At 54.3% G+C, this 17685-nt stretch overlaps 1 protein-coding gene across 2 annotated transcripts in view; it reads right to left on the bottom strand.

The window, feature by feature from the left end:
* The window catches only part of PCSK6 (proprotein convertase subtilisin/kexin type 6), a 38288-nt gene extending 32770 nt beyond the window's left edge, over positions 1-5518 (bottom strand). The window contains exon 1 of one of the 2 annotated variants that reach the window (XM_085070338.1): positions 5393-5518. In XM_085070338.1, the coding sequence (XP_084926464.1) occupies positions 5393-5452 (60 nt within the window). In that variant the 5' untranslated portion in view covers positions 5453-5518. Of the gene's footprint in view, positions 1-632; positions 877-5392 lie in introns of those variants that run through there. The other variant, XM_085070337.1, reaches the window with a different exon arrangement.
* Positions 5519-17685: the final 12167 nt, after the last annotated feature.

The following is a 17685-nucleotide window of genomic DNA, read 5'->3' as shown; positions in this document are numbered from 1 at the left end:
CGGGGGGAGCCCGCCCCCGGGCCGAAGCGCTCTGACAGCATCGCCGCATCACCCTCATCCCGACAGCTCCGGGGGGCTCTCGAGGCTCATCTCCCTCTCCTGGGACCCCCGGCATCCCCTCGGTCCAGGGCGACCCAGCAGCTCGGCAGGACCTCCGGCAGCGGGGAGATCTCGGCGGTCCATCTCCCGTTCCTGGGATCCCCGGCACTGCCGGCAGCTCCGTGGGACCCCCGCCGCCTCCCCGGTCCCGGGACCCGAGTCAGCTTCCCGGTGCCGGGAGTTCCAGCGAGAGAACCCGGGCAGCTCACCGGCGCCGAGCTCGCCGCTCCCGGGATCTGCCGCAGGCTCCCAGTGCCGGAATCCCCGGCAGTTTCCCGAGACCGCGCCGCCTTTCCGATCCCGGGACCCCCGATAGCTTCCCGAAACCCTCGGCTCCTCTCCGGTCCCGGCACCCCCGGCGTGAGACCCCCGGCAGCTCCCCGCTCCCCCGCAGGCTCACGGTGCCAGAACCTCCGGCAACTCCCCGGTCTTCCCGCCGGTCCCCGGTGCGACCCCCCAGCCCCGCATCCCCCGCTCCCACTGCCCCAGCACCTGCCCGCTCCCGGAGCCCCCCGTTCTCCGCCGCCCCTTACCTGCCCCAGGCTGATGTACCCGTAGGCGGCGGCGAGGCGGGCGGCCTCGGCGGGGCCCCCCCGCACCCGCACGGCCCAGTGGTTGGTGTAGACGGTGCGGGCGGGCTCGGCGGCGGCCCCGCGCCCGGGCAGCGCCAGCGGCAGCGCCAGGGCCAGCAGGCAGAGGCGGGCGGGCGGCGGGGCGGCCGCGCTCCCCGCGCCGGGGCCGGCGGCGGGCATGGTGCGGGGCCGGGCCGGGCTGGGCGGAGCGGGGCGCTGCGCCTTTTAACCGGCCCCGCAGCCCGCGGGGGCGGGGGGATGCTCGGGGGGGGCGGGGAGGGCCCGGGAGAGCGGGCGGACGGGGCGGCCCCCGGCACTGCCCCCCCGCGTCCCTCCGCCTGCCGCCGGGCAGCCCCGCTGCGTGCCCGGCGCTGCTCCCCGGAAACCCCCCCGCGCACCTCTGCAGCCCCCCTGCCCGCCTCCGGGCAGCTCCCCGGACTTCTCCGTGCAGGGCTCTGTGTCCCTTCCCCGCGTATCTCCGGACAACTCCGTGCGCCCCCCGGCATGCCCCCTACGCGTCCCGGCGCTGGTCCCCGAAGAGATGCCCGCATTCCCCCCGCGTGCCGCGGTGCTGCTCCCCGGAACCCCCTCTGCCTCCCCCTGCATGTGACCGGACAATCCCCCGTAGCCGCGGCATCGTCCCTCCGCGCCCTGGTGCTTCTCCGTGAACAACCACCTGCATCCCCCCCGCATCCGTCCGCATCCCTCTGCATGCCCCAGCACTGCCCTCCGGGTTTCCCCCTGCACCCCAATTCATCGTTCTTTGTGCCCCGCTTCCCCGGGGCACCTCCCCTGCATCCCCCCGAGACAACATCCCTGCATCCTCCCAGCTCTGCTCCCCAGGTAACCCATGGCAGCTTTCAGACAGAGCCCCCGCATTGCCCCCGGGTCCCCCCGCATGGCCCGGCACTGCTCTTCAGGTTTCCCCCTGCACTCCCCTGCATCTTCCTTCGTGCCTCTGCATCGCCCCCGGGCAGCCATCTATGCATCCTCCGAGATCTGCTCTCCAGGTACCCTCTGAACCCCGTGGAGAGACTCCCCACTTCCCCCTGCATTCCCTCAGCCAGCCCATCGTGCATTCCCTGGCTCCACTCCCCACGTAGCCCCTGCATCTCCCTTGGGCAGCCAGTCTGAGCCCTCCTTCCTTCTGTCTCCCTGAAATTCGTTCCAGGCACTGCCCACATCTCCCACACTCCCATTCCCCCTGCATCCCCCTAGGCATGTCCCCCACCCCATCCCTCTGTACTACCCCCAGAAGCATATCCCACTGCACCTTCCCCTGCATCCCGCCAGCACTGCCCCCACATTCCCTGGGCATCTCCCCTCCACCCCCAGCACCCTCCACCCCCATACCCCTGGCACTCCCCCTGCACCCCCAGGCAAACCCCAGCCAGCTCCTCGAGGGCTTGGGAAAGGCCAGGAGGAACTGGCCGGTGGGGAGGGTTTTGGGACAGGACTCTGGGGATAAACCTGGCCATGAAGGCCCGACGGGCACCACCTTAAGCCACGGGCAGGGGCAGAAGGGCTGGAGTGCTGACTCTACCTCCCATGGATGCCATTCAGGGAACAGCAGAGACCTCGTGGGATATTAGAAACTGGGCTTTGTTTGGAGAAGGTGGTGGGGCACACAAAGGCCAGGCTCAGGAGCAGGGTAGGGATGCTCTGCTCCACAGCCCTCCCTGCCAGCGTGGGCCAAGGCCAGCAGGGAGCCGATGACTGCCCTAATTGAAGGGATGTTTCAGTGTCATTGCATCCACTCACATCACACCAGAGCTTCACCTGAATCACATCCCAGCTTCAGAAATGTGCCCGGGGCTCCCAGGGCCCTGACAATGAGCAGCTACATCCACAGACTCCAGCTGGGATGGTCTCAGGGTGGCTCTGATACCTGGAGTGGGTGTCATCTGTTTTCCAGACCCTGACCAGATTTCAGTGGTATTTGGGGCACACATCCCACACTCCATCCATCTGAATACAAACACTTTCCCAAGCCCCAAACAACTTTGCAAAACCCACCCGGGTGTGGAAAGATGAGGGGGCGTCCAAGGAGTGGAGGAGCTGGAGGGGAAAATCACAGTCTGGTGCCACCCATTTGTAGCAGCCACACCACTGGGCAGGTGAGCTAGCGACAGCCTGGGGGAATAGGGAAGTACTCCCAGCTCAGCGGTGAGATTAATCCAAGGGAAATTTATAGAGAGCCTGTTCTGCATCAGAGAAGGCCAAAATCCTCTGGCAGCTCCTGCATTAGGATGGCTTTGACCCATTTGCAGGCAGCAAATACATGGAGGGGCCAGACTGAGGTGTGACCCTGTGCCACAGGCAGGCTTGTCCTGGGAAATTAGAAATATCAGCAAAATGGGGGTTTGGAGGGTTTCTGTGTGCAAACAGTGTTGTGCTGGCATTAGGGATGTGACAATATGCTGCCACAGTTTGCAGGCATTGTGGAGTTTGGTGACCCTGCACCCACCATAAGCTGTTGCCCATGGAAGTCACTGTGGGTTAATCACTGAGGGAACACTGGAGCCTCCAGGGCACATCACCCCACATGTCCTTGCAGGGCTGGCCCGTGTGCACCCTGGGCAGAAATGATGGGTTTTGTGTGGCCATTCCTTCTGATTATGCAGTGAAGGATGGTTTCCATTAGTACCAGCACATTGCAAATCCAATCCTCACTTCCCATCTGGTTTATGGGCTTTTCCTCAAGTTTCCCATTGATTAAGGTGTGTGAGATGGATGAGCAAGGCTGGCGGGTGCTGGGCGTGCTACGTGTGCGATGCACGTCCAGAGAGATGCAGCGGGGCAGAACCAGAGGAGAGGTGGGAATAGATGAAAGAAAACCCTTTGGTTTCACAACATCTACCTCACTCTGCTGTGGAAGGTCTGAGGGTGCTGCTGCTGTTGGCAGAGGATGCAAAGGAGGGGCGAAATATCTTCACAGGGAGCAGAGAAGGGAGAATGAGCTCTGGCAGCAGCAGGGAGCATTTAGGGTACGTCAGTGGGAAAAGCTTTCTGAAGCTTTTCAGAAGAGAGTGAAGACGGGAAAAGGGTTGCCTTTGTGTGGGTGTGTGTGCAAAATCTCATTGTGTCTGTGTTAGGTGATGAAAAATGAGTGAATCCCTGGAGAATCAGGCTGAATCCATGTCTGACAGTGCTCTGCATTCCACTGCAGTGGTCATCATCACAGCCATCAAAATCTAGCCACAACCTGCACCACAGATCTTCCATCCCAAGGCCATTCCCCACAACTCCCAATGTACCTGCCTGGGAAAATGTTACTGGTACCAGTAAAACCTTGTGGCCTGTTGTGGGTCCAGGGCTGCCCAGCTCAGCCTGCAACAGCATGTGAGTTGGGTGAGAGCCCTGCCTGAATGCTGACTGCAACGTTGGGACACAGGTTTTGGTGTACTGTGGTCCCTGCACTGCTCCTGACCCCTCTCCCACTGACATAATTTTGAAACTGAGAGTGGCAGTTTTTCCCAATGAACCCATGGGATTTACCAGGGGTGTCAGGAAAAACAGACTTTGGCCCCACATGCTTTCCAGTGGATGTAGTCTAAGGCAGAGTCTCCAGTTAACTCTTTTCCTGGGATTATTTGAAAACCTGGAGAATTACAGCGAGACACCAGCAATACAATAAATTTTGTGAGCTGAGAAGTTAAACAGAAGCTGCTGCAAAGGAAGCATGGTGAGAGGTATTGCTGAACCAGTAACATTTAAACTCTCCTGAATAAAATTCATAATAACCCTGGCATTTTATATCTGTCCATGAATTACAGTTAAAATCCCACCACGTCCCACGCACACTCGTTGCTCTGTACAGCAATAAGATTACAGCAAATAGCTGGACGAGCAGGGAAGGACATAATTTAAATGCTGTTTCTTTGAAAACCAAACCCTTCTTTTTAAGGCATATTCAGAAAAGGAAAGTACAAATAACGCACCCAAAAGGTGCTATTTTTTCCAGGGGTGTGATGGCAGGGCTGGCACTGAGCTGCCCACCCTGGACAGCAGGACTGTCATCCTGTCCCTGCATGTGGAGGAGGGACAGGACAGTGGGATCTGTGCCTCTGCCTGCTCCAGTGCAAGGAGTTAAGCAAACAAAAGCCGTTTTGCAAACACACACAGTCCAGAGGTGTCCCAGGAAAGGGAAGCCACTTGGCTTGGAGTCATCTGCCAGCCTGGCTGGCAGGAGCTGCCCAGTGAAACCCCACAGGGCCACGACCACAGGAGCTGGGGTTTTATCCTGTGCATGATGAGAGCCTGTCGACATGGAGATTACAGCACAAATCAGGTTAAAACCCATTTATCTGACCCAAGCAGAGCCTGTGTGCTGGGACGTGCAGAGGCGTGAGCAGGGCCATCGCTGCGAACTTGTCCCAGAGTGCCAGAGAGCCCGACAAAGCCAAGCCATGCAGCTGTGCACGGTGGGTAATCCAGGGCATGCAGTAATTAAACCAGCACACCTGGAAATAGCTCCTTCTGTAGCTCCCAGGCTTAACCAAATGAGTGAATTTGCGCTGGCGTAATTAAAGCAATGCGGTTCAGGATCTTGTCTGCACCGGGGAGTTACTGCAGCTTGACTCTTCACTCTCTGGTGACAGCCCATGTGGAAGAACCCCCCAGCTCCAGCCCCTGCACGGCTCCAGTGCTGACTTCTCGCCATCAGGGTGCCCATTAACACCAGCCCATTAACACCAGTTCATTAGCACCAGCCTTCAAACCTGTCCAGCAGCACGAGGCCTCCAGCATCCTCCAGCAGCTGCCCTGCCTCCCTCCAGCATACAGCACCGATTGCAAAGCACCAGGTTCTCAGCCACTGTCCTTGCTCCCCTCCAGGGACTTGTAAATCTGCAGGAGAAATCGGTATTCTCCCATTTATATTCACTCATCTCAAACAATCTCTTTTCTCTGCTTGCCCTTTCTGGTGTTAAAATAACCCCAGACTCACTAGTGGCCAGATGGTTTTGGGGATATTAATGGTAAAATCCTGCACACGAGTGAGCTGCCAGTGAAACTTGCCAGTGGAAAATAAGATTTGGAGCCACTGTGGAGCTTCACCCCCACGGCTGATGCGTCACAGCAGCACATGGGCTCTGGCAAAGACACTGCTGCTGTCACCGTGCAGCAGCCACCAGATTTGTAGCTGGGAAAGCCCTGGGTGAATTCCCAGGAGATTCATGCTCACTGGAAAAATCCTGTCCCTGCCTTTTTCCTTCCCTTTCTAAATCTGGATTAAACTGCTTTCAGACTGAAGAGGTGACATCAAATGTGATGGAGAGGAAGGAGGGGATGAGGTGGAGCAAGGCCCAAGGAGGTGGGGACAAGCGGCAGCTCTGTGTTGGTGCCCAGCCCTGGTCACAACACTGCAGGTACAGGGAAATTAATTTCCAAATTCTTGAAACACCCTCTTTATAAATCTCTGATCCCTGGCAGCTCTCAGTGAGAAATGGGGAAAATAACAGGGGAAAAGTGCTCCTGCCAGGGTGGAAGAACTCAGAACCACAGGGATGACCAAGGAGGATGTGCCAATGGTTTTCTGCCATCCAGCACTTCTTCCAAGCACTGAAGGCAGCAGCCAAAGGGATTTAAACTGGGGATTAGAGAGGCTGCCCGGCTGCAATGATACACTCAGGGTACAGGGAGTGGAGCATCCCCAGCGCCAGAGGTTTTAGTTGTAATTAGACCAACATCTGTCCGGCAATGGTCGGGGCTTGCGCAGTCACTGCACTGCTCCAGGCTGGGCTGCAGATTTCCCACAGGCTCCTTCTGCTCCGCTTTTCTGCAATTTCACAGATATCTGATTTTTTTCCCCCCATCTGATGCGTTCTTCCTCTCCAGAAAGATTAAATCTTGATTGTCAGGTATTGGTGTAGCAGGCAAGATTTCCCTGCCTAGTCCAAATGTCAGCCTGGTAAAAATGCTAGTAATAAAAAATAAAAGAGAAAGGGACCATTATGGACTGAGGCCTGAAAAAAATATCCAAAAGATGGATCCTGAAGTTTAGAAACAATTGAAGCTTGGTGACCAAGGAGCACTCTGGGGACTGCTGGGCCCAGCACACATATTCATAGGGTGGAAAAATCAGTCAAAGGTTATTGCCTGTGTGCTTGGTCTCAAACTAAAAAGGAACAAACCCAAGCCTTTTCACCCATCTCAAATATATTTGAGGTTTATTGTTATTTTGGAAATTAGGGCAAGGAAGGAAAAGCCCAATATAGGGATGGTAGAATGGGAAGATGCTTTACCCGGAGAGGATGCCGAGACAGGGAGGGGACCGCAGGGATGTGTCCTGGTGGCACCTATCCCACATGTGAAGAAGGAATCCTTCTTCCTCCTCTCCTGGTTGTTACCACCATCCCACTTCATCCAAGAGCTTTGTACCAGGGAGAAGCATCAGAGTCAAGAGGGTGCTGGCAATAAACCAAGCCAACCCAACTCCACCCCTGGAAGAGCAGGTCTTGGAAAAGCCGGTTACACCAGTGCCACGTGGGGGACATGTTGTCACCATGCAGGGGGAGGCTATTTCAGGTTCCCCCAAAGGAAGCACAGCCATTGCTGTTGGAATGATGGCTCCAGGGCTGGACTTGGGATCAAAAGCTGCACTCTTCAAAGGGGCTGGGGGTCACCAGGAAGGGACAGCCACTGTCTGCTCACTGTGGTGGCTTTTTCAGATCAAACACAACTCTCCTACTTCATTCCCAGGTGTGGTGATGTACCCAAAGTCCTGTGACTGGCACAGGATGAGCCCCACCACTGCATTTTCACTTCCCAGCAAATCCCATTGCACTGGAGCAAGCACCAGGAGCAGAAACATGAGAAGAGAGAGATGAACCTGGGGGTGGAGAGATGCAAAGATCAAACCAGCAGCGATTTCAAAATAAAATCCGACAGCCCAGGGAAAACACGGTGTGTCCTTGCCGAGGCTATCATTTATGCCAATTAAAAAAAAAAAATTGGCATGGCACGAAGGAGAGCTGCATGGTATTTCCTGAAAAGGGTGTGGGGAGCATCCTTGGAAAGCCTGCCCTGCACAATGTGCTTGCTGTTTCCAGAAAAATAAAGTTTGCTGTGACCCACCTGTCCCTGAAAAGCAGCTATTTAGGGCTGGAACATGGTCAGCCTGGAGTCAGTGGCTGGGTCTGTCCTGACTGCAGAGCAGCTGGCACCTTTGCCAGGATCTGGGGTTTGGCATTTACCTGCAGCTCTTTAATTGCTGCAAAATGTCTTAGAAAAAAAATTCAGGAGAGCTGCCCAAGCACCAAGCCTCACAACCAAAGGTCTTTCCCCCACAGCTTTTGGCTGGTGGCCATTAACTCCCTACCAGCCCCCAGAGCCATGCCTGAACAGGACAGAAGAGATTTTCTCCTTTGCCACCTTTTGATTTTGGGAGTACTTCGACTCAGTTGGTAATCTGAGGGGTTTAGAGCAGCATGTTTGGGATTTGCCAGAGAGATGGCTGTGGGAGTGATGGGTGAGAGCAGCCCTGTGGGACTGTGGAGGGGCTCTGCTGGTAAAGGACAGAAGGAGCACCATTCGGAAGGGACAGTTTCTGGCAGAGAAGGGGATGTCCCATGGTTTGTCTCCCCTCATCCCCTGGCAAGCCTGGACCAGGACTCACTCCCCATCCCAGTGGCAGAGCATGCTTGGGGCTCACCAAGGGCATTTCTGGGGGTTTCAGTAGCATAACAAGACTTGCCAAAGCCTAATCTCCAAGTGAGCTTACCTTTGCCATGGAATTCCAACGGGGGAGCACGGAAAACAAAACAAGCTGACAGTTTGGATGGGTTTCCTTTTGTCTGAGCCCTGCTCAGAAGCTGCAGGCAGGCAGGATTTGGGTGACCAGACTGGATCCAGTTTTCTGGGCGGCCACGATGCTGAAAGAGAAGCAGCTCCACCTTAGGGCAGGCGCTGGTGCTGGAGCAGGGCCGACCTCGACACCAATTCAATCATCAGCCATTGCCCATCAACCATCATCCCTGCCAGGGACTGGCAATATCTGCTGCAGCCTGCAGCCAGGCTTCCAGCCAACACCATGTCTCAAGACTTGGGATCAGTTTGGGGCTGAGAATTTAGAGTTTCCCTTTGTCACATTGAAAAAAAAAATGCTCCAATGTTTATTTTCTTTCCTGATGAGGCTGGAAGATGGGGGGTAAAAAAAAGTTATTTGTTTTCAGCAAAATACGCTTTGCATCCTGCAAAAGCACCCTGAGATTCACGGCGAAATCCCATACAGAGCAAAACTCCACAACAATAAAAACTCATCCTAGGTGGAAAGAGACCCTTTAAAAAAAAAAAAAAGCCAGTCAAAGACAAAGTAGGGTTCTACAGAACCCTGGACATATCTGTATTAGTCCCATAAAAATCAGCTGCTGTGGAGTATCGGCTTCCCTGCAGGAGACAGCAGGAGAGATGCTAACCTGGTCTCGATTTGAAAGCTGCTTATTAGTCCTCATCAAGCATAATTATGCTTCAAAGGCAAATGAGATGTCCAACTGAATTCTGAACACACGTTAATGTTTTTAAACATGAAAAAAAAACCCAACAAAACCCCATTTACTGAATCCCAGCCAGGCTCCAAATGTTAAAATAGATGCTGCTAATGGCTCTGGGAAGGGAGGGCTAGAGCTTCACTGCAGCTTTGCCAATTAAATGGTTATTACTGACCAATTAGTCAGGAATCAACCCTGTTTTCAGTGATATCTGATTAAGTTCATCCTGCAGATCAGCCTCAGTTGTTAACCAGGGGAAAGAAACACCTTCTCCCCATCAGCCCCCCCAGATACTCAGACTGGGCAGTTTGTGCCCACCCTGCTCATGAAAAATCCCTTTTTCTTCCAGCACTACCACTCTCCTGGGGGAAACACATCTCAAGGACCCACCCAGGCACGGCAAAACCTTTCAGAGCCAGGAAGGAAATGGGAAGGAAATGAGGGAAAAGGGGAAAATTAACCACACGCAGAGGGTGGCTTCTCCCCCTGCAGCTCACAGGTTGCTGCTGCCCGGCACATGCTGGGCCATGCCCATTCACAGGCTTTTCCAAATATTATCCCAATATTTTCTTTCAGTTCCCAGATAAATGGGCCTCTTCAGCAGGCTTTAAGCCCGCTCTGTTCCAACATTTTCTTTAAAGCAGCAGAGGAAACATTTGAGTTGCGCCAAGCTGCTGAATCCTGCTTTCAGGGCTGAGCTGCAAGGGGTTTTCCAAGAAAAAATAGGGGCAGTGTTGGGCTTTTTCTTTGTTTCATCAGGAAATATGAAGAAGGCCACATCACCCCTTAATCTTCCTTTCTTCCTGCCTCCTCTCCCACCCTGCAGTCCACCTTTCCCATGCTTTCCTGTGGTCTTCAGAAATTTCTGAGCATATTCCCAGCTTTCCAAAGTACCCCATGGGCAAGCAGGAGCATCCCCCTGCAGAGCATCCTCCCTCTGGGTATCCCTCTGGGTATCCCTGAGCCATGGGGAGACTCCAGGGGACCCTGATACCTCCCATGGGGCTGGGACAGCAAGGCCACAGCACCCAAGGGAGCTGAGGAAATTGCCTGTGCAATAGCCAGGGGTGGTGGAGCCAGACAAAAGATAGGAAAGCACAAAAAAAAGCACAACATTTTGGAAAGTGTCAGTGCAGAGCCACTTCCTTCCAAGACTGGATGCAGCAACATGTAGAAGGTCCATCCAACCAAAATTATACTGGATGAAGGATGTTGCAAGCCTGGGGAAGCTGGTGTGGTTGAGAAGAGGATGACTGCTCACCTCCTTGTTCCAGGTGAGGAGGAGATACCTCTGGATGCCCTGGGTGGCTTGAACAGACCAAAAGAGATGGGTTTTGCACAGCACCTGGGCAGAGAGAACAGCCCTTGGCCACAGGGACAGGGCTGGTGAGAAGCTGTGTGTGGATCTGAAGTGCAACAGGGTGAAGGACGGGAAGGAAAATTTAAAGACATTGTGGCTCTGATGGGCTCGAGGGGGACAAGAGCAGACTTGGTACAGGGGGGCACTGCTGAAGGCATTTCCTGGCTTCTTACTCTGCCCTAGACATCTGCAACTGCTGCTAACAGGATCTGGAGGGGTGTGAGGAAGGTGATGCTCCCCAGGCAGTGGAACATGTGGGGTCCGTGGGGATGTGTCCTTGGGAAATGCCACTGAGAACTCCAAAGCTGTGATGTGCAGGAGCATCCCCAAAGTGATGCCCAAAGGGGTCCAGCCCCACTGATGGGACAAACTCAGTGACTGGGGATGGCATGTGGCACTTTCCCTCGTCCCCAGCTGGGTTCCCTGTCCTGGAAAGGGGGGAATCTGGTTTTCCCGGGCCGCAGGATGGGGCATGAAGAGGCCAACAGCCCCAGGAGATGTACGATCCGTGGAGGCTTCTGCCTGTCCCCATGCTCCGGAGAAGCGCAAAGGCTGCATCAGCTCATTTCCTCCCACCGTTCCTTTGCCTCGGGGCCAGGGCAGGAAATTCCCCCGCAGGTCAATGTCAGGGGTGCCCGGGTGCAGCCGGGGCTTGGAGGAGACGCCACGGTCCCCGGAGCCCGAGGAGCCCGGGGAGCCCCGCGGCTGCCCGCGGCCGGTGCGCCGGGCAGGCACTAGGTGGGGATGGCACCACGCCGCTCCCGGGGAGGAGGAAGGGCGAGAGGAAGGACAGCGCTGGGGCTCGGGCTGGGCTGCTGCTGCTGCCCGGGGAGCAGCGGGGCTCGGGCTGCGGGGGACTAACGGGATGGGCTGAGAGGGGCTAAAGGGAAAGGCTGAGGGGAGGGATGGGGCAGGGATGTGGGCGGTATGGCAGCGATGCTGGAGACAGTGTGGCAGAGATGTTGGAGGCAGCAAGGACCTGGTACCACACGAGGCTGCCCAGACAGGCGTTATTGCAAAGGCTGTGGCTGTCAGAAAGTCTGAGCTCCTCTCCTTGCCCTACTCAGGCTCGTAACAGTTATTACTGATATTAATGACATTTTGAAATTTTAGAAAGGAAGTATTTCCCACATGTTCTCAGTCAGACCTTCTTCTGGATCCCACAGCTTGTTCCATCCACGGGTTTGTGTCAGGTGGGACACTGGCACAGCTGGGCAGTTGGTCACTAAGCTTGTGGTCTCACTGGAAAGGCTGGGAGGTGGCCACAGTGCTGGGAGAGGGATGCAGAGTGCTTGTGGTCCCAGTACCACCTCACTGGGGGCTAAAGGGGGATGAACCCATGCTGGGAGGAAAACTGTCACAGGGGGAGTGTTTCACACTGGTTGCTCAGCCATGGGCAGTACCTCCAGAGCCTGTCTCAGACACAATGGGCCACAGCAGTAAGCCCTGCACGTGAAAGGGTTTACTGGCAGTAGGAATTTGGCCATCAGCATCTGCAGGGAAACCCAGAGGTGAGAAAGGACTGCTGATACTCCTTTATACACCCAATTTTGGGGACCCAGTCTCACCAGCAAGTTAGGTGCACAGACCATAGCCATGGTCAAGTTGTTTCATTTTTGCTGCCCCTCTTCCCAACAAAAACCAGCAAACCAGCCCAATCCCACAGCATGTCTGTCAAAATCCATTGAAACAGTGTCTCGGAATGAGCCACTGATGTCTGCACCCTTGAACCAGGGGGCAAAGGAAGTCAGCATCACTGGGACAGGAGCATAAATCAGAATATTGATTTCAATGTAACTATTGATTTAACCCCTTCTGCTGCCTCCCTGTGTTCCTCACATGCTTATCTAAATCAGAGAGAACATCATTTCACACAAACTCCATGGCTGCTCACTGGGCAAGTCATAGGTTCCCAAAACCTGCAGGTCTCTTTGTGCTCAGGGACAGCTGGCACATCCCCAGCTGCTCCCCTGCCAGTCTGCACAGCAGGCACCTGCCAGCCTCAGAGCAGGATTTGTCCCCAGGAATCAGGCAGAGATCAGAATCAGGATGGCCAGGGAGGGCCCTGAGAGCAAGAGCACACAAAGTAGCATCATATAATTGGGTTCATCAGTGCTACAGGTACCAGATCACACTTCTCTGAGGGTTTGTTTCTTGCCACAGCAAACAAAATAAGGTTCTGAGGATATTTATATATATAATATTTTTATATATCCCAGAAGCTCCAGGAGAACCCCAATATTGCATTTCATAGAGGAAAGCTGGTGGCTGCAATGCACCCAGAGATGCTGCCTCACCTCAAACTCACACAGAAAAATCCCTTCAGCACCTCTGTGGCTGCAGCCTCATCTTCTCAAAGTGACACACACAGACCAGAGGTGTTTTGGGGAACTCCTGTGCCTGGACAGAGTAGGGAGGCAGTGGGAGGTCAGGACTGTGGAGCAGGAAGTGATCCCCCCCAAACTCAGTCCGGTTTGAAAGCCTGGCAAGCACTAACACTAACAAACAGTCAGTGTGTTTATATCCCACCTTCCTGTTGGAGAGCAGGGGTTATTTTTGGCATATTTTGTCATTGTTGGAGATGTCAGTGAAGGCCAGGAACAGTGCAGAGCTGTTGGGAAAGCCCAGAGGCAACTGCTCCAGGCACAGGATGATGAGATGAGGGAGGTGGGAAGCTGCTCCAAGCCATTTACACAGGGATTGGGTTTTGCCTGCAGGATGTGGAGCACAGCCCTGGCTTTGAAAGATCTGGGGACTAAAAACATCATGGACTATCCTATTCCAGCCCTATTTCAGCCCCACACTGCTCCCATTCACCCAATGCATAAATGGAGAAGGAGAGCTTTCCTGAGCCCTCATTCACCAGGTGCTTCACTCATTCCCACCTTTCCTGCCTGTGCACGAACTGTGGCCATCAGCTGGACACCAACAGTGATGTTCTGGCATCATCAGGCACCTCTTCCAGCCTGCACCCACTGTCTTTCATCAGGGCTTACTGTTCCTGCTGAGTTAAAACAGAAAGGAAGAAGAGAGCACAAAGCAGCATCGCTCATTGCCCACTTGCCATCGTGCTACAGGGCTTGGCCACGTTCCTTCAACTCACTGCTGGTTTTAAGATCATTTAAACCCCTCAACTCCCCCATTTTCTCCCAGCAAATGACCTCCTTACCCACAATTTTGGATCTGGTTTGTCCCTCCTGTGAGCACCAGACATCCTCTGCAGCCAAGACTGCTTTTTGTTACAAAACCAGCAAGATCAGCAGGGAGAGCACACGAGTTTCTGCGAGTGCTTGGAGGCTGATGGCTTTGGCAGATAGCTGGGTCTTCTCTTCCAGACATGTAACTAAAATAGGGAGCATGAGTAGCTGGAAAGCCCAGGTTTGATTTGGACAGAACCTTGGACTGGTATCAGCCAAGAGGAAAACAGGTAAAATCAGGATTTTGGCAGGTCAGGAGCTACTGGCCAGACCTCAGACCAAGTGCAATGACCCAGGCTGCCCCATTGCAGCAGGGAACATGGCTGGAAACACCATCCTTTCACATGGCTTGTCCGTAAAACATAAGATTTAAGCCCAGAAAGCATGCGGACAGGTGAAGAGAGACCTTCTTTGATGCCAGCTCCAGATGTGTGGTCTCCCATCTCCCCCAGCCTTTACTGCTGCTCATTCCCCATGTGTCACCCAAGGATTTGGCCACCCCACACTTCTTGTCTAGCACAAGTAGTCTGGAGGACTGCACTCCACCTGAGAACTGATTAAGTCCCACCACCATGATGCAGCTGTAAGGAGAAAGTGCCACGGGCTCTACTTGGCATCAAGAGCCTGAATTTAGCCCTACTCTTGCACATCCATTCAGATCCAGCACTTTCTCTGGATCTTTTTTTTTTAGCCCCAACCAAAGAGAAGAAATTAAGAACATCCCCATTAATTTGCCATGCATGTAAAGGGGTTGAGGATTTCTCCTCCAGCTCAGGAGTCCTGTGGCCTCACCAAGCCCAGCACTGGCTTCCAGTCTCACAGGCATGTTCACCTCCTCCTCCCCAACACTGAGCAGATAACTGGGCAATTGCCATAATGAGTCTCTGTCTGTCCAGCCTTGCTCAAAGCAATTAATGAAGCCAGACACTAATGAACTTGGCTTCAGAGTGCCCCAGAGATGGGTTATTGCCATTTGAAGTGGAGGCAAACCAAGGCGAGAGCAGGTGGAGTGGCTGACCCTGGTCATGAGGTACCTCAGGTTGGATGCAGGAGACAGAGCTCCCTGCCTGGAGCAGGGAAAGGATGGCAGGTAGACATGAGGGCGACCACAGCTCTCTAATGTGGTGTCTGTGGCTGGAGAGACTGGTTTGTCCACGTTTGGGAGGGCAGGAGGGATTCCCCACCCAGCCCAGTCCTGTCTCACCCCTGAGTGGCTTTGGGGAAGCTGTGTCTCTGCAGTCAGACCTCCTGACACTGAGCACCATGGAACTCCTCTACATCCTGCCCCCCAAATTTTGCAAGACCCCAAATGCAGACATTGAGGCACAGAGCAGGAGGACTCATGGGTCCTCTTGCAAAGAAACTTCCTCAGTTTGTGACTCACCATCCCACCCTCCCTGGTGTCACTCGTGACTCTGTTTCACTTTGCTGCAGCAGCATTTCACCATCTCTTATCAATGAAGAAGACAACAGGGCAGCTCGACTCAGCTGCAGACATGTGCCCAACACCTCTCCCGGCAGCATTTTTAGACCAACCTCCCTGTTGTTGTGAACTGAACATCCTCTTGCAAATGACAGCTTGCCCTGCAGCGCTGGGGGTTCACAGTGGGTCTCTCCAGGTCTGCCTGCAAGGGTGAACACAGCTGATAAATCACAGGGAAGTGGCCTCTGCACCTCACGCTCTCACAGCACACACGTCCTCACATGCACGTTGACGGCATGCTAAAAATATTCTTCACTTTTTGACCGATTAAAATTTTCCAGGAGAGTTGGAACCACAGCCCCCACCCTATTTGTACAGCCAGAGGCTTCCCCTCACCTCCCCCAGCCCTGCCAGGAAAACAGAATACTGAACAACAGTTCCGGTAATTTGGGGGTTTTTTGGTTGTTTTAAAAGCCTGGCTAAAATATAATCTTTTTTCAATAGTTCATTTTGTGATGTCTGGCACCATCCTGGAGCCACACTTGGCATTGTGACACCCTGTCTTGCTCTCACACTCCTTCTGAGAAGGCTGTGGGTGAGCTGGGATAATCCCACTTCCCACCCAAAATCCCATTTTGATGGCTCAGGAAATTAAACAAAGAAAATATGTCTTTAAACCAGCTCCCACCGGGTGTTAGGCAGCAGAGAGCTAACCCTGGCTTGGTGTCAGCTCTGAATGATGATGGCCAGTCAGGATTTTGTCATATCTTTCAGAGGTGCCTGTTGTGTCAGGTAACGAAGGAATCTGAAGGATGCTGTCAAACCCCTGGCCACTGGCCAGGCCCCTCTGTGCCATCACTGACGCTTGTGGCAGCATTTTCTTTGCCTAATTTGGCTCTTGGCCATGGAGGAGGAGCAGGGGAGGCCACAGAAGGTGTTTATACAACATGGGGATTGTCTCAGTGAGACCGGAGCCTTTGCCAAACCCGGAGCTAAGCCGATAGGAAGGAGATGTCATCAGTGTGTTTTTGCTAATTATCACTAATAATTATTTGTGTGTAGTTTCCCTTAGGAGCTCCAGTCCTGGCTCAGCCCCTGCTGCTCCTGCAGCCCTGTGCAAGTGGAACAAACAGGAGGGTCCTACCCCAAAATCCTGCAGGTGAGAGGAGAGGGAGGGCAAGTGCAGTGCTTGGCAATGCCCTGACCGTGGTGGTCAGCACGATGCATCCTCCCTCTTGATGTTCTCTCCCTGCTCACAGCAGGGACAGCCAGTTAGACTCTGTTTGTCCTCCCTTGGCTTTTCTGAGTGTGTTGGTGCCTCAGCCTTTTGTCAAAACCCAGATTCATCACAGCACAGCTATTAGCTTCTCCCTCCCATACGAGATGTCTCTCTGCTGACACGGCAATCATTCTCATGTCAACGCGCCTTGACAGTATGAGGATTTCTCATTTCAAGTCCTGGTGTGTCCCAGGGTGATTCCCAGCTCCTCCATTAACCCCTGGCCCTGCAGGATGGGGGTAGCCAGCCCTGATGGATGCTCTGCTATCCCTTCCACCTCTGGTTAGCAGAAGCTGCCTCCTGTTTTTCCTCCCTGCACTTGCCATACCTATGCAGAAGAGCATTTAACCTGGAAGTAGAGGGTGTCAGACTTTTATTCTCCTTTCCTTCTTATTTTCTGTGCTGAGAACAATGGAGAGGCAAGGTTTGCAGAGGGAGGTAATGTCTTTTTTTAGACTGACTGAAATAATTAGAAGAAAAACCAGGCAGGCTGTTGGGTACATGAGCCCTCCAGCAGGCCTGAAATAGCTGCAGAAGTCTGCAAAGCTGAATACCAGTGGAGAACAATAGCTCTGAGCATGACTAGTGTTAACCAGTTCTGCCACCAAAGACCATTCCCCAGCTGTTTTCCTTGGGTGAATGAGTGGCATCATCCCTCTGCCAAAAACCACTGTCCAGAGACCACCCCATGGCCAGGAGCCACCGCTGTAGCTGAGAGAGGCACATGGGTACATGGACCTGAGCCCTGGGCATTGCTCCATGCTGGCTGCGAGGAGCATCCCTTGCCTCTCTACACCCTGTGCCCTGTCCTGCTGCTCCTGCGGCCTGACCTGACCCCAGCCCCAGGGACACTGTGCCACCCTGGACCCTGCCTCACCCCCGGGACCCTGCCTGACCCTGAGGACTCTCTGATTTCAGGCACTATCTTGCTACAGGGGTCTGCCCTGATCTCATGGGACCTTCTTTGAGGGGACCATGTGAGACACCAGGGAGCCCCTTGACCCTTGGGACCTGCTGATTTCAGGGATCCTCCCATTTCGGGAATATTGTCCTACAATGGGGATTTCGCCTTATCCGTGGTGACCCCATCCGACCCTGATGGATCTCTCCCACCCAAGCTCCACATCCCGCCCCGGGTATCCTGTCATCCCTGGTTATGCTGTGCCACCCCAGGGTCTATGTCCCACCCCATAGCCGCCGTCCGACCACAGGCACCCCGTTCATCCCCTCCCCCGGGCTCAGTCCCTGCCGGTCCCGGGGGCTCTC

Source organism: Lichenostomus cassidix, chromosome 10 (genome assembly GCF_008360975.1).
Source record: "Lichenostomus cassidix isolate B80296 chromosome 10, HeHo_3.0, whole genome shotgun sequence".
Lineage (NCBI taxonomy): Eukaryota > Metazoa > Chordata > Aves > Passeriformes > Meliphagidae > Lichenostomus > Lichenostomus cassidix.
Note: the sequence above shows the minus strand (reverse complement) of the source record. Positions and strands in the feature narration are given on the sequence as shown.